Here is a 12065-nt window from a genome sequence, read left to right as displayed (position 1 = left end):
GCTCCACCTTTCTCCCCGCCTCCCTTTTTACCCGATTGGCTAGAGGGCCGACGCGCTGCGAACAACGCGCGCTTCCCATTGGCCAGTTAGTCTCGCACCGCCCGCATGGCCCGTTCAAGATGGCAACCAAGCGCGATCTGGGGTGGCCACGGCGGTTGCTGTGGGGGTTGTGGCTGGCCCGGGGCGCTCCACAGAGCCCGGGTTCCGGCCTGGGCCTAGAACGGAGGACTTATTCCCAGGGCGACGGCCCGTACTCGCGCACGGCGCTCTATGAACTGCTCGGCGTGCCCACCACAGCCACGCAGGCGCAAATCAAGGCGGCCTACTACCGGCAGAGCTTCCTCTACCACCCGGACCGCAACTCGGGGAGCGCCGAGGCTGCCGAGCGCTTCACGCGCATCTCCCAGGCCTACGTGGTGCTGGGCAGTGCCACCCTGCGTCGCAAGTATGACCGCGGCCTGCTCAGCGACGAGGACCTGCGCGGACCTGGCGTGCGGCCCCCCAAGGCGCCGGTCCGCGACACCGGCTCGCCCCGCCCCCCGCCCCCTGCGTCTCAGGCCCACGGCCGCGATCGGGCCACCGCGGGCGCCAACCGCACCATGTTCGACTTTGACGCCTTCTACCAAGCTCACTACGGAGAACAGCTGGAGCGTGAACGGCGCCTCAGGGCCCGGCGAGAGGCCCTACGCAAACAGCAGGAGGACCGGGCCAAGAAGGGCTTCCATTGGGACGACACCCGAGACGCGACCTTTGTCTTCCTTCTCCTCACGGTCTTCATCATCATGGGCTTTCGTTTTTAAAAGGAGAGAGGAAGAAAGGGAGCAGCCCCCCGCCAGCCCCGAGAAAATGGCCTTTCCGGTGTTCTTGAACCCTTTGCCTTCCATAGTCTACCTCTGCGGGGGTCCGGAGAAACTGCTCTCCCCCTCCTGTTCCCCGCCCGCCCAGCTTAGCCGTCCACGTACGCTTCCCTCCCCTACGGTCCAGAAAAGAAGGCTTCTCGATGCCCAAGAAAGAGGCCCCAAGAAGAAGAGTCCCAAAAGCCCGAGAGTGAAGGGTTTTCTGGAGTCCCTTGGGTGCCTGCTTCCAGAGGTTGCCTTCCTGATGTCAGCTTCTGGAACACTTGCTCGGGCTTTATTGTAAAGCTCTGAGCAAGAATTGTCTGCTCCTGCCCCGCGCTTGTACCGTGGGGCTCCTGTGTAACCTTGAACCGTGCAATGTGACCAATTGTTGGCTGCCAAAAGAAAAATTGTGGGGTTGTACGAACCTTGTGTTTCTGTGAGTTCCCCAGCCACAGGTGAGACCTGACGTAAGACTGTGATCTTTGGAAACCTTGCCATTCTTGTATGATCAGCCCCAGACCCCACTCCCTTTTCTGTGGATGGCATGTGGGAGTGGGAGAGCAAGGTCATGGAGCATAAGGAATTGAGTGTTCCTGTGCCCACACTTATCTAATGTGTATGACCTTGGAGAAATTACTCTGTGGGCATGCCAGCAGAGGAACAAATCATTTGCTCTCTTGAGGCCTGTCACACTTTATTATCTACAGTTCTAATGGGCTCATTGATTAAAACATGATGTGATAGAGTTAGGTTTATCCTTGGGACAGTCAGTATGCCTGTCTCTTGGTCATTCCTTTGCCAGCCAGCCCCATTGCTAACTGTGCAGCCCATCCCCTCCCAGAGATAGAGCGGCCAGCTGGGACGCTGAGTCGCTTGAATGTGGCCTGTCCTCTTGTTTAGCCCCACAAGCCAAGTCCTTGAAACCTGGCTGCTTGAGTTTAGGGTATACGGTAGTACAAGGGACAAGAGGCTTGTGGTGGAAACAAATTTCTTTATTCAGAGCTGGCTGAGGCTTTCTCTCTCTCTCTCTCTCTCTCTCTCTCTCTCTCTCTCTCTTTGTTTTGTTTTTTAATATTTATTTTAAGAGCACATGTGTGAGCCCGGGAGAGGGGCAGAGAGAGAGGGAGAGAAAATCTTAAGCAGGCTCCATGTTCAGCCCGGAGCCCGATGTGGGGCTCCATCCCAGGACTGTGAAATCATGATCTTAGCGAAAGTCAGGAGTCGGACAGTTAACCCACTGAGCCACCCAGGCGCTCCTCTCTCTCTTTCTAAGCAGTTGGTCATCACTTGGCAAGAGCTGTAGAAGTCAGGCTGTCAACTCTGAGTCCCTGCGCGTGGTACATGTATTGGCTGTAAGATTTTAGGTGCTTAAGCATTAATGCATGGGGCCTAAGTGTAAAGCTGTGAGCTAGGGAAGCCTTTACAAGAGAGATCTACCACAAGGGTGAGGACAGAAGTGAGCGTGAGTTCTAAACAAAGCCAGAGGTGCTTGGGTATATGAGGAAGAAATCCTGCATTCAGTCTTTCATGTGAAATCCTTGTAATTAGGATAAGCCCACAGCTAGTTCAAACTGGTGTCTTGGAGACCATTTGATTCCCTCCATCCTTGGAGGTCAGGGGCTGCAGTGACTGTACAATTCAGTGGTAAGGATTTGAGCCTGCTTGGATTCAGGCTTGGTGAGCTCAGCTAGCCTTGGTTTGGGGGGAGGGGTGTATGTACTTTTGAAAAGAACATTTAATGTTATTATGTTTCATATTTGGAAAACAAGTTCTTTTTGAAATCCAAACAACAAGTAGTGTTAAGCTTAGTAAAATGCACAGAAACTAGTGATTCTCAGCCAAGCTGTTGGCGTTATGTGGGGCAAGGTTCTATCAAAGTTTCTATCAAAAAGAATTGGGGTTCTTTTGGGTTGGTTTATAAAAGCACTCGTGGTCTGTAAACTGCTGGGCCCTTTCTCATGGGCTCCTTAACGTAGACCTCAAGTTTGTTTTCTCTCGGTGAACATTCCCTGGGGCTCCAGAACATGGAGAAGGATAGAAAGTTCCAGAAGACTGGAGGAAGGGGCAGACCCTGTGAAACTTCTGGAACATTCCATGCAACTCTGAGCAGGGTAGTCAATAAAGTTTGTTAATCATCCAACTGTAAGCCTCTCCTTAGGCGTAGGACCAGACTCACACTAAACAGTGCCTTCTTGCCTACCTCAGGTTTTTCTTAGCCCCAAGCTGAACTCTTAAGTTCCTACTCTGTACTCTCCCTAAAACGGAGTTTGGGCTCTTTGTGGAAGGGGAGATGTGTAGGAGGATTTTTGAAGGACCCTCAGACCCCTTCCCACCTATCCCCCACGCCTGAGGATCGTCATAGGTCGTTCTTTTCTCAGTTTCTTACCTGCTCTGGAGAGGAGAGACTGAACCAGGCCGTGGACATTATCCCCTGCCTTCTAGGGGCTGCTCCCCAATTCCTAATAATGGAAGAAGGCTCAGATAATAATAAGAAGGCTCAGACATGCTCAACTTTTCTCCTTTTCTCCTTTTGATCACAAACTGAAACAAAACTCCCTTGAAGGTTTGGACCTAGGACGGGAGGTGGACCAGAACAGCCCAGCCTGCCTTGGGCTATGTTCCCTGGGGTGGGGATGGGGTTGCGAGTACAGTATCAAGCTGAGTGAGCAGCACACACAAGGCCTAAATGGGGAGACCCGGCCGACAAGCCAGGAGTCAGAGGTTGTGGAGGCAACTGTATGTTGTATACCGTCTTTGGACTAGATCAGGACTTCGTTTCTCCTGAGCCAAACTTTTCCCTTTGTCGCATTTTGTTTATTGCCGGGTGAAGTGATCTGAGACCCCAGTGCTGAGGGAGCAGGATTCCTTGCTTACCCTCTGAAGTTCTGGCATTTCGTTCACTCGGCACACCTTGCCTTCTATAGTGATCCCAGCATGAGCCAAGATGAGGAAGAAGAGCCTACCTTAGGCCGGTGTGTGGCCTCTCTGGTCACTTTTATACACGTATATATAGTCCTTATAGCCAAAAGCTGAGGTGCCAAGGATGGAACCCAAGTGGGCGGGCATCATACTCCCTTTTGGGGAAATGACAGTGGGGATGGGGAAGGGGTGTGTATCTCAGACCTTCCTGGAAGGTCACCAGATCCCAGGAAGAAAGGCTGAAACAGGACAGCTGGTAAGTGGTGGTGTTACTTCAGTCCACTGTCTCGAATTCAGTGCACTAGATAAGTGCGCTTCATCCTGGTCTTTCCCTCCTCTCAGTTCCTCAGCTGGTGACAAGGTCACACACTGTCACCTGCCTATGATCAAGATCATAGGAGAAGGCCCGCCTTACCTGTGCTCAGTGCCTTGGTTCTCAGGCCCAGCTTGTGGCCTCGGTGGCCATAGGGTTTGTGCAAAGCAGTTGAGGGTCCCTCTGAGGATGAGAGTGACCTGAGTCTGGTCCTCTGAACTTGAAAATACTGAGAATACTCGGTGCTGTTGTGCCCAAGAAGCAGGTGCAGAGAACTCATCTTCACCATTTGCTGTGAGGTCATAGCGTCACTCACGATCTAGCCATCTCACCACCATCTCTTAAGCCTGTCCAAACCTGGAGTCCTCTGACCAGACTTGAGGTGTGTTTGCCTTTCCATCCTGCTTTGGCCCCTTCAGTGTTCACACCCTCAGTCCTGGGAGGGGGCTGCTACTAAACAAAAGAAAGCCTGTTTCAGGAGGACCAAGGAGAGGCTGAGATTTGTGGGTCACAGGCCACATAGTCAACCTGCACACAGTGTTTGGCTGTGGTTGGCACAGTGTCTTAAGAAAACTTGAGCCAACTTTCAAATCTTGGGAGACTGTATACAAATCTAGAATTCTGACTTGTCTCAAAAAAATGAGAAAACGTGCTGCCATTGCCCTCACACACATACTCGAGTGTACTACCACGTGGGAGAAACTGTAACATTTGCCTTTGAGACAGGACATAGCCCCCCATTTCACTGTGTTCCCACCAGCAGACAGGAAATGTAAAAGGCCTTGATCCACACACTTGGACATTTTGCTCATAATAGAGAAGTGTCTATATTCCATGTCTGCCGAGATGGAGAAAAAAAAAAAAGAACCATGCATTTCCAAAAAAAAAAAAAAATGAGGGAGGCTGTATTTCTTTGTGGAAATGGACTGCTTTGCACCTCTGTGACCTTCCTAGCCCTGGCAGACATTTGAGTTTGCAGATCCCTGAGCTACATCATATGTTGTTTTGAGAGCTCACACTTAAGCGGGGAGGCAGAGTGTAAACCTTATTTTCATTGTGGGACAAGAAGGATCTTTTGAGAAGTCCACAGCAATGGCCAAGGTCCTAGACAAAGCCAGAGGTCCTTTGGTACAGTAACATCAATTCCTGCACTCGCATTCAATCTTTTGTATAAAATCCTTGTATATAAGTTGGGATAAACCAGCAGCGAGCCCAACTTGGTCTCTTAAAAACCATTTGATTCTCTCTAGACTTAGAGGTCAGGGGCAAGTTCTTAGCTGTGGCTTTGCAGTGACCACACCACAATTCAGTGGTAAAGATTTGAGCCCACTCTGGTTCAGGCCTGCTCAGTTCAGTAAGCCTTGATTGGCTCAAAAAATGGTATTATGTTTTATATTTGAGAAGGAGGGAAGCTTAGGAAAATACTCAAAAGCTAGTGATTCCCAAACAAGGATATGCACATAACAGGCTTTCTTAAATGGTGGGAACTCTTGTGTTGTGTGTGTGTGTGTGTTTAAGTTTATTTTGAGAGAAGAGAGAGAAAACTTCAGGCGGGTTCCGCACAGGGCTCGAATTCATGAACCATCAGATCGTGACCTGAGCCAAAGTCAAGTATCAGACACTTAACCGACTGAGCCGCCCAGGTACCCCTGGAAACTGTTTTTATCAAAAAGAGATAAAAGTTTTGTTCTTTGGACAATTTTTTCTTTTTGGTTTGTGAAAGCACTGGTGGTCTGTAATAGGTGAGACCTTTCTCATGGGCCCCTTGATTTAGATTCTCAAGTTCGTACTCTCTCAAAGAGGAGTGCAGCAGCCAGGAACATTCCCTGGGTGCCTGGAACCCCACAACAGAAAGTTCCAAAAGTTGTCTGGCAGCAGAGAGTGCCCAGACCACCTGGAACCTTCCAGAGCCTTCCAGAACATTCCATGTACTTTCAACCAGGGGGCTTAATGAAGTTTATTAACCATCCAACTCTAAGACTTTACCATGGCCCAGAACTGAGCCCACTCTACTCTGTCAGTATCTGTACCCGCCTGCCTCAAGTCTTTTGTGCTGAAGCTGAACACCAAAGAACCTCGTGCCGTACCCCTTCTAAAACTGAGTTTGAACCCTTTGAGGGAGGCAAGGGGTGTGTAAGACTTTTGAAAGACATCATCTAGTTCCCTTGTTAACACTCTTCCCCTCTCAGATCCTCCCTTGGGTCATTCCTGTTTCTACTTACCAGCCCTGGGGAGGGGAGGCTGAGCTACTAGGCTGCGGACATTAGCCCGTGCCTTCTAGAGGCTTCTCCCCAACTCACAATAGTGGAGGAGGATTCAGGCATGCCCAATCTTAGCTCCTTTTCTCCTTTTGGTTGCAAATGAACAACCCTGGAAGATGGACCAGGAATGGAAAGCCAAGACAAGGGGGGCCCACCTTGCCCTAGGCTGTGCTGAGAATGTGGGAGGTCTTCCAAAGTTGTTCAGTCTTCTGTCATCTCAGGCAGGTACCTGGTGGTTCCAGTGTTCCTCAGCCCCCAGCAGTTCAAGTGCTGGCAGCAAGGACAGTAGGGGAACCAAGGCCAGTGTGGGGTAGAGCTTCTCAAGTGGGCACTATCTGTGTGTGCTTTGGCTGGGCCCCTGGCAGGGATACCTCTGCCTGCCTGCACTTGAAGGGCTCTGGAAGGCTCAAATGAGCCAGTCCCTCCAGCCATTGCTTACATCTCTAAAACTCCCATCAAGCAGTCACTGGGGTACTGCTCACACATCTTTGTGGTTGGTCCTCATTCTTTCTGTGGTTTCCACCATTGGTCTTGACTCTGACCTCCAGCTCTACATCTCTAGCCCTTGGAGATTCAGAGGCTAACTGTCTCACTTGTAGCCAGATCCCTCAACTACTCATCATGGGATTTAGTCCCAATCCTCTTTCTCATCATACACACTAGGGACATTCTAAGGAGACCAAAGGCGGTAGTTTGGTGGGTCAGTCCCTCTTACAGTGTAAAACTTCGGTGAAAAGCAGAGCCAACCCAATACTTTACTCTTTCTAGACGGTTCTATCCCTATTAACATGGACCAAGATCACACTCGCTTCTACAGCACTCTGCCCCCTCTTGTTTGCAGGACCTTCCATGCCTCCCTGCCAAGCTTCATCTCATTAGACTTGACCTAAGCTGATCCACAGCCTGTTTCTGCTCTCCTAACTTCTTGTCCCACACTCACCAGCCAAGCTGGTCACCTAGTATTCACCCTGGCTGAAGACCAATACCTTCAGCCTTAGAGAAGCCCTCCATTCCTCAGCGGAGGTGGTCATCTGGCAGGCCAGAGCAGGAGCAGGCACCATCCTGACTGGGCTTACAGGCAGCCCAGGAGAAGAAGGTGCATACAGGTGAGGCGGTTGGGAGAACAGAGGTGGAGCAGCGTGTGCTTCTGGCCAGAAGTGCTGGGAAGTTAAGAGTTAGGAAAGACTCCCAGTCAGTAATCAGAGAAGGCTTCACGGAAGAGGCAGCAGCAGTGCTGGACCTGAAGGAGCTAGGCTTTTTGGACAGGCAGAAAGGAAGGGAGGGCACCTCAAGAGGAGGAAGCACAGGAACTCCGGTGTGGAGGCTGCAACGGCAGAGGCAGAGTGGCTGGTTGAGGGAGCAGAGACGAGTCGGGCAGCATCGTCATCCTCATCATCACATTTATTGACGGCCCCTGGGAGGTGGGGCTGGGGACAGAACATACAAAGACAAGGACCTGCCCTCAAAAAGGTTCCATTCTAAGGAGACGGGGACAGAAAAATACAGAATGGTCTTTCCTGGGGATGGCCCACTCTCATCTGTGCAGGTCAGGAGCCCCTGGCCTACCTTGCCCCAGCGACCGGAGCATGAGTGGGGCACAGAGTAGCCCCAGGGCCATGGTGTCCCCGGCCCCGCAGCTGGGGTCTGACCACCTGGCTCCTGGGCTGTGGGCCCCAGAACTGGGGAAAGGTAGGAGCAGGACGCGATGGAAGGCGCTCCCGCGCCCGTTGTGCCAGCCCAGTGGAGTGGTAGGGTGCTTCGGCCCCCCTGGGCAGGGTCCCCGGGGGGGAAGCAGGCACCTTTCCAGGCGCCCAGGCAGAAAGTCCTTTCACTGGGGCTGGCCCGTTACCCGGGAGGCCCCAGCCGGGGAAGAAAAAAAGGCAGAGTTTCCTCAGCGCCAGAGACACCCTGCCCACCCCACCTCCGGCCCGCTCTCTGGGCAACTTCCAGGTGACCCTCCTCCCCAGCTCAGCCTCCAGGGCCGGGGACTGCCTGAGGCCAGGGGGAGGGGCCTGCCCCTCCCCCCACCCAGGCAGTGGGGGAGGAGGAGGAGCCACGGATCAAGTTTCTCTGGGCCCCCCACCGGGGGGCCGTACGCCGGATCCTACCGGTGGGGGGGCTCCGGCTGCGAGGGCCGAGGGCTCAGCAGAGGGGCCGGGCCCAGGGGGCACCCGGGGGAGCCCTTCAGGGGGGGCACGGGGCGGGAGTCCAAGGGGGGCAGGCTCCGGGGCACTGCCGGCGGCCCCCGGGCGGCCCCGGTGGGCGGGACGGCCGCGGCGGGGAAGGGTCTGGGGGGGTCCGCGGCAGCGGTGGGGGCTGGCTGGGCAGACCGCTCCCGGCGCCGCAGCAGCTCCTGCAGCTTCTCCGCCTGGGTCCGCCGCAGGTGGGCCAGGGCGCGGCCGCGCTGGAAGGCGGGCAGGAAGGCCTCCAGGCTCTGCTCCCCCAGCAGCAGCTGCTCCATCTGCTCCTGGGGTGGGAGGGCCGGGCCCGTGTGAGAAGCGCACCCCCCCCCCCCCCCCCGCCCCGAGACCGCCCTCCCTCCCTCCCCGAGTCTCTCCCAGGGGCCACCACCCCGCAGCTGGGAGAGCGCCCGAGTTGTGGCCTGGGCCTGCCTGGGGCTAGCTGAGGGACAGCGGACACATGTCCTCTACTCTCAAGCCTTGGTTTCCTCACTGTCACCAGACCTACTGGGCGGAAGAGGAGGCAGAATCAGAGATGGGGACACACTTAAACTTAGGTGTCTCTCATCTCAAGTCCAGGGCCAAGGCCCCTCCTCCCCTACCTCCTTCAACTCGGCACTGCGCTCCCAACCCCGCAAGCTTGGAGAAGTCTGTCCCAGCGACTCGGGGGACCCAGTCTACACTGTCCTACACTGAGACAGTCACAGGTGGGGAGAATGAGCCTTGCCGTCCAATGCGGACAGCAGTGTAGCGGGGCTCTCCTCGGGGCCAGGCACTCCAGGTGGGCTTCCTGGAGGAGGGGCTCTCAACCCTACCATGTAAGAATGAAGGGGGGGGGGTGATGATAGTTTGGGTCTCCCGCCCTGTCCCCAGGCGCAGCGGCCCCTCCCCTCACCTCAGCTTCCTGCTCAGCTTCTTCCAGCTCTGCCTGCAGCCAGCCCAATGCGCAGTGGGGGCTCCAGCGATGCATGCTCTCCTCTGAAGGCCACAGAGGGACCACAGTAAATAGCTCCTGCCTTCGGGACCCATGGCCTAGGACAGACAGGCCAGAGCCCCAGGGCCCGATCCTGACACTCACTGACCCTGTGTGTGACTCTATGCCTCTCGCTGGAGCCTCAGTGTCCTTATCTGTGCACTGCCCATGGGATCAGTCTGTGAACCTCCCCCCCTCCCAGGGTTCTGTCCCCGTCCTAGTGCAAAAGAGGAAGCAGGGGCTGTGTTCCCTGGAGCACCCCAGGCCACTTTCCTTCCCCTACTCAGGGCCCCCAGTTCTACTCATTTACTGCTCACTTCCCCAACTCAGTCTTCCAGGAGGAGGACCCCTAAGCCTCGCCCAGGGAAGAGGTCTGCCCACGTCCTGCCCTTCAGAGCCTAGCACCTCCCCAAGGCCAACCAGCCTTGGGGATGGCCAGCTGCCCCCCCGCCACAGCCAGTTCTCCCAGATGTCCCTCACCCAGTCGCTGCAGCTTGTCCGCACAGCTCTCGGCCACCTCTCGAAGCTCCTGGTACTTGATGGCGAGGGCAGCCCGGCCCATCTCCAGGCGGGGCCGCAATGCCAGGTTCTCCTTGGCTAGCGCGTGGTTGGAGGCCAGGCATGCCTCGCGCTCCAGCTGCAGGCCCTGGAACTGCCGGCACAGAAGAACCAAGAGGCCCGCTCAGGGAATCTGCCCACGTCCACCTCCTGCCACCCCCGGGGGGAACAGGGCCCAAGGGCCAAGCCGGAGGCGCCTCAGCCTTCAGGATGGCGGACTAACAGGTGGAGGGACTGGGAGAGGCCTGGACGGAGCTTTGCCTTGAGGTCCCTCTCTGGGCCTCAGTTTCCTCTCACACAAAGTAAGCTAAAAACATCTACCTTGTGGGGTTGTTGTGAGACCAAGTGAGGAAAACGATGACCGCCTCCACAAATGTTAGTTAATTTTTAATTTTTCAATTAATATGTCTGCTCAGGTCCCTAAGGAGTCCCCCGCCCTCCTCTGTCCCATTTTCCATGCATGGGCAGCTTTCCTCTTATTCCAGGCCTTTGTCTGCTTCCTCCTCAGGTGTTTGTGCCGAAAACACTCCCCCCTGCTCTTACTCTCCAGAGGGATGTCTTGGCCCTGTCCCTGCATGATTCCCCCCTCAAGCCACCCTCTCTTTCCTTCGCACCCCTCCTTCTGCCCTCCAGTGGAATCCCCACACCCCAAGGAATACACACCCCCTTTTCCTCCCTGATCCCCAGCACCTGCTCCCAGCTTTCCTTCTCTTGCAGAAAGCAGACCCCCTTTCTCTCCTGGCTCTGGAGGATGCTTTTTCCTTCTGTTTCTCGGAGGGCCAAGCCCCCCTCCCTGCCCCTGGAGAACGCACTACCCTCCATCTGTCCCCTGTAGGATGCACATGCCCCTCCTGTCTGCCTCCCTCCAACATACACTTTCCCTTTCTGCCCCCCACAGACAAGCAGCCCGGGCCTATCTCCTGTGAAATATACAACTTTCTCTTATGGTGGCCTATGGAATACACGCCTCAGCTTCCAGTACCCCTCCCCAGCGGAAGACACAAAGCCCCCTCTTGCACCCCTAGAATGCGGACGCCCTCCCAGAGGTCCCCCCAGGTGTCAAACAGGCCCCTAGTTCTCCCTCTAGAAGGCGCCTCCCCTTTTTGGCCCTACTGAACGTGGGTGTGCGAGACAGGGCCCCCCACAACACAGCCGCCCCCTGTCCCCGGAACACACCTCCCCGGAGCATCCGCTGGAGGACACGCCTCGCGGCCATCCCGGGGGTGCACGGGCGCCTCCCTGGGTCTCCGGCGCCCCACCCGCCCCAGGCCGGCTCCGGGCGCCCCCTCCCCCGGGGGCGACTCCGCGGGGCCCACTAGGACGTGCCAGGTTCCCGCGGCCCCGCGGCCCGGCCCGCGCGGCCCTTTGGTCGGTCGGTAGGTCCGGCAGGCCGCGGCCCGTCCCCCGCGCCCCCCGCCCGCGCCCCCCGCGCTACCTTCCTGCTGAGCCGCACGATCCGGTCCAGCTTGGGCTCATCCTGAAGCAGGTCCCGGAGCTGCCCGGTGCTGAGGATCCCAAAGCGCCCCGGGCTGCCGGGCTCCGGCCCCGCCCGCGCCGCCCGGGCCCGGTACATGCCGCCCGCCCGCGCCCCCAGCTCGGCTGCTGGCTCGGCCCGCTCGGCCCGCTCCGCCCCGGCTCCGCTCCGCTCCGCTCCGGCTCCGGGATCCGGCTCTGGCTCCGGCCGGGCGCGCCGCTCAGCCGCCAGAGGGCGCCCCGCCCGCTCTTAAAGGGGCCGCGGCGCTGGGGCTGGGGGTGGGGCGGGAGGGGGCGGGAGGGGGCGGGCCGCACCCCTGGCTGCCGGGGCAGAGCCTCGCCTCCCGCACCCGCGATCTCCCGGCAAACCCATCCTCCTGCCGCCAGGCGGGTACCCGAGGCTTTTCTCTCCCCGCACCCCTGCTCCGGCCGGCATTCACCACGCCCCCCCAATCCACCCCTCCCCCTGGCGCGGACTCTCCCACCCCAGACGTTTACAGTTTGCGGGGCTATTTCACATCTCTCCCTTGGATCCTCACAACAATTTGC

At 56.6% G+C, this 12065-nt stretch overlaps 2 protein-coding genes across 2 annotated transcripts; one reads left to right on the top strand and one right to left on the bottom strand.

Moving 5' to 3' along the window:
- The first annotated feature begins 35 nt into the window (after positions 1 to 35).
- Positions 36 to 1259, top strand: DNAJC30 (DnaJ heat shock protein family (Hsp40) member C30). The gene has a single exon (XM_042921907.1). The coding sequence runs from the start codon at positions 120 to 122 to the stop codon at positions 798 to 800; it is 681 nt and encodes a 226-aa protein (XP_042777841.1). The 5' UTR covers positions 36 to 119; the 3' UTR covers positions 801 to 1259.
- A 6298-nt stretch (positions 1260 to 7557) lies between these two features.
- VPS37D (VPS37D subunit of ESCRT-I) lies at positions 7558 to 11638 on the bottom strand. Its single transcript, XM_042921938.1, has 4 exons — positions 11479 to 11638; positions 9966 to 10137; positions 9408 to 9490; positions 7558 to 8799 (listed from the first exon to the last, which is right to left on the bottom strand). The coding sequence occupies exons 1-4, from the start codon at positions 11614 to 11616 to the stop codon at positions 8437 to 8439; spliced, it is 756 nt and encodes a 251-aa protein (XP_042777872.1). The 5' UTR covers positions 11617 to 11638; the 3' UTR covers positions 7558 to 8436.
- Positions 11639 to 12065: the final 427 nt, after the last annotated feature.

This window comes from Panthera leo, chromosome E3 (genome assembly GCF_018350215.1).
Source record: "Panthera leo isolate Ple1 chromosome E3, P.leo_Ple1_pat1.1, whole genome shotgun sequence".
Classification (NCBI taxonomy): Eukaryota; Metazoa; Chordata; class Mammalia; order Carnivora; family Felidae; genus Panthera; species Panthera leo.
Note: the sequence above shows the minus strand (reverse complement) of the source record. Positions and strands in the feature narration are given on the sequence as shown.

Bases quoted from the DNA above. Each gene is read 5' to 3' on its own strand.
- VPS37D (XM_042921938.1), bottom strand. From the start codon at position 11,616: ATGTACCGGGCCCGGGCGGCGCGGGCGGGGCCGGAGCCCGGCAGCCCG. The intron at 9,491-9,965 runs GTGAGGGACATC...TGTGGCCTTCAG, and splicing joins GGACAAGCTGCAGCGACTGG to AGGAGAGCATGCATCGCTGG. The intron at 8,800-9,407 runs GTGAGGGGAGGG...CTCCCACCCCAG, and splicing joins AAGCTGAGCAGGAAGCTGAG to GAGCAGATGGAGCAGCTGCT.
- DNAJC30 (XM_042921907.1), top strand. From the start codon at position 120: ATGGCAACCAAGCGCGATCTGGGGTGGCCACGGCGGTTGCTGTGGGGG.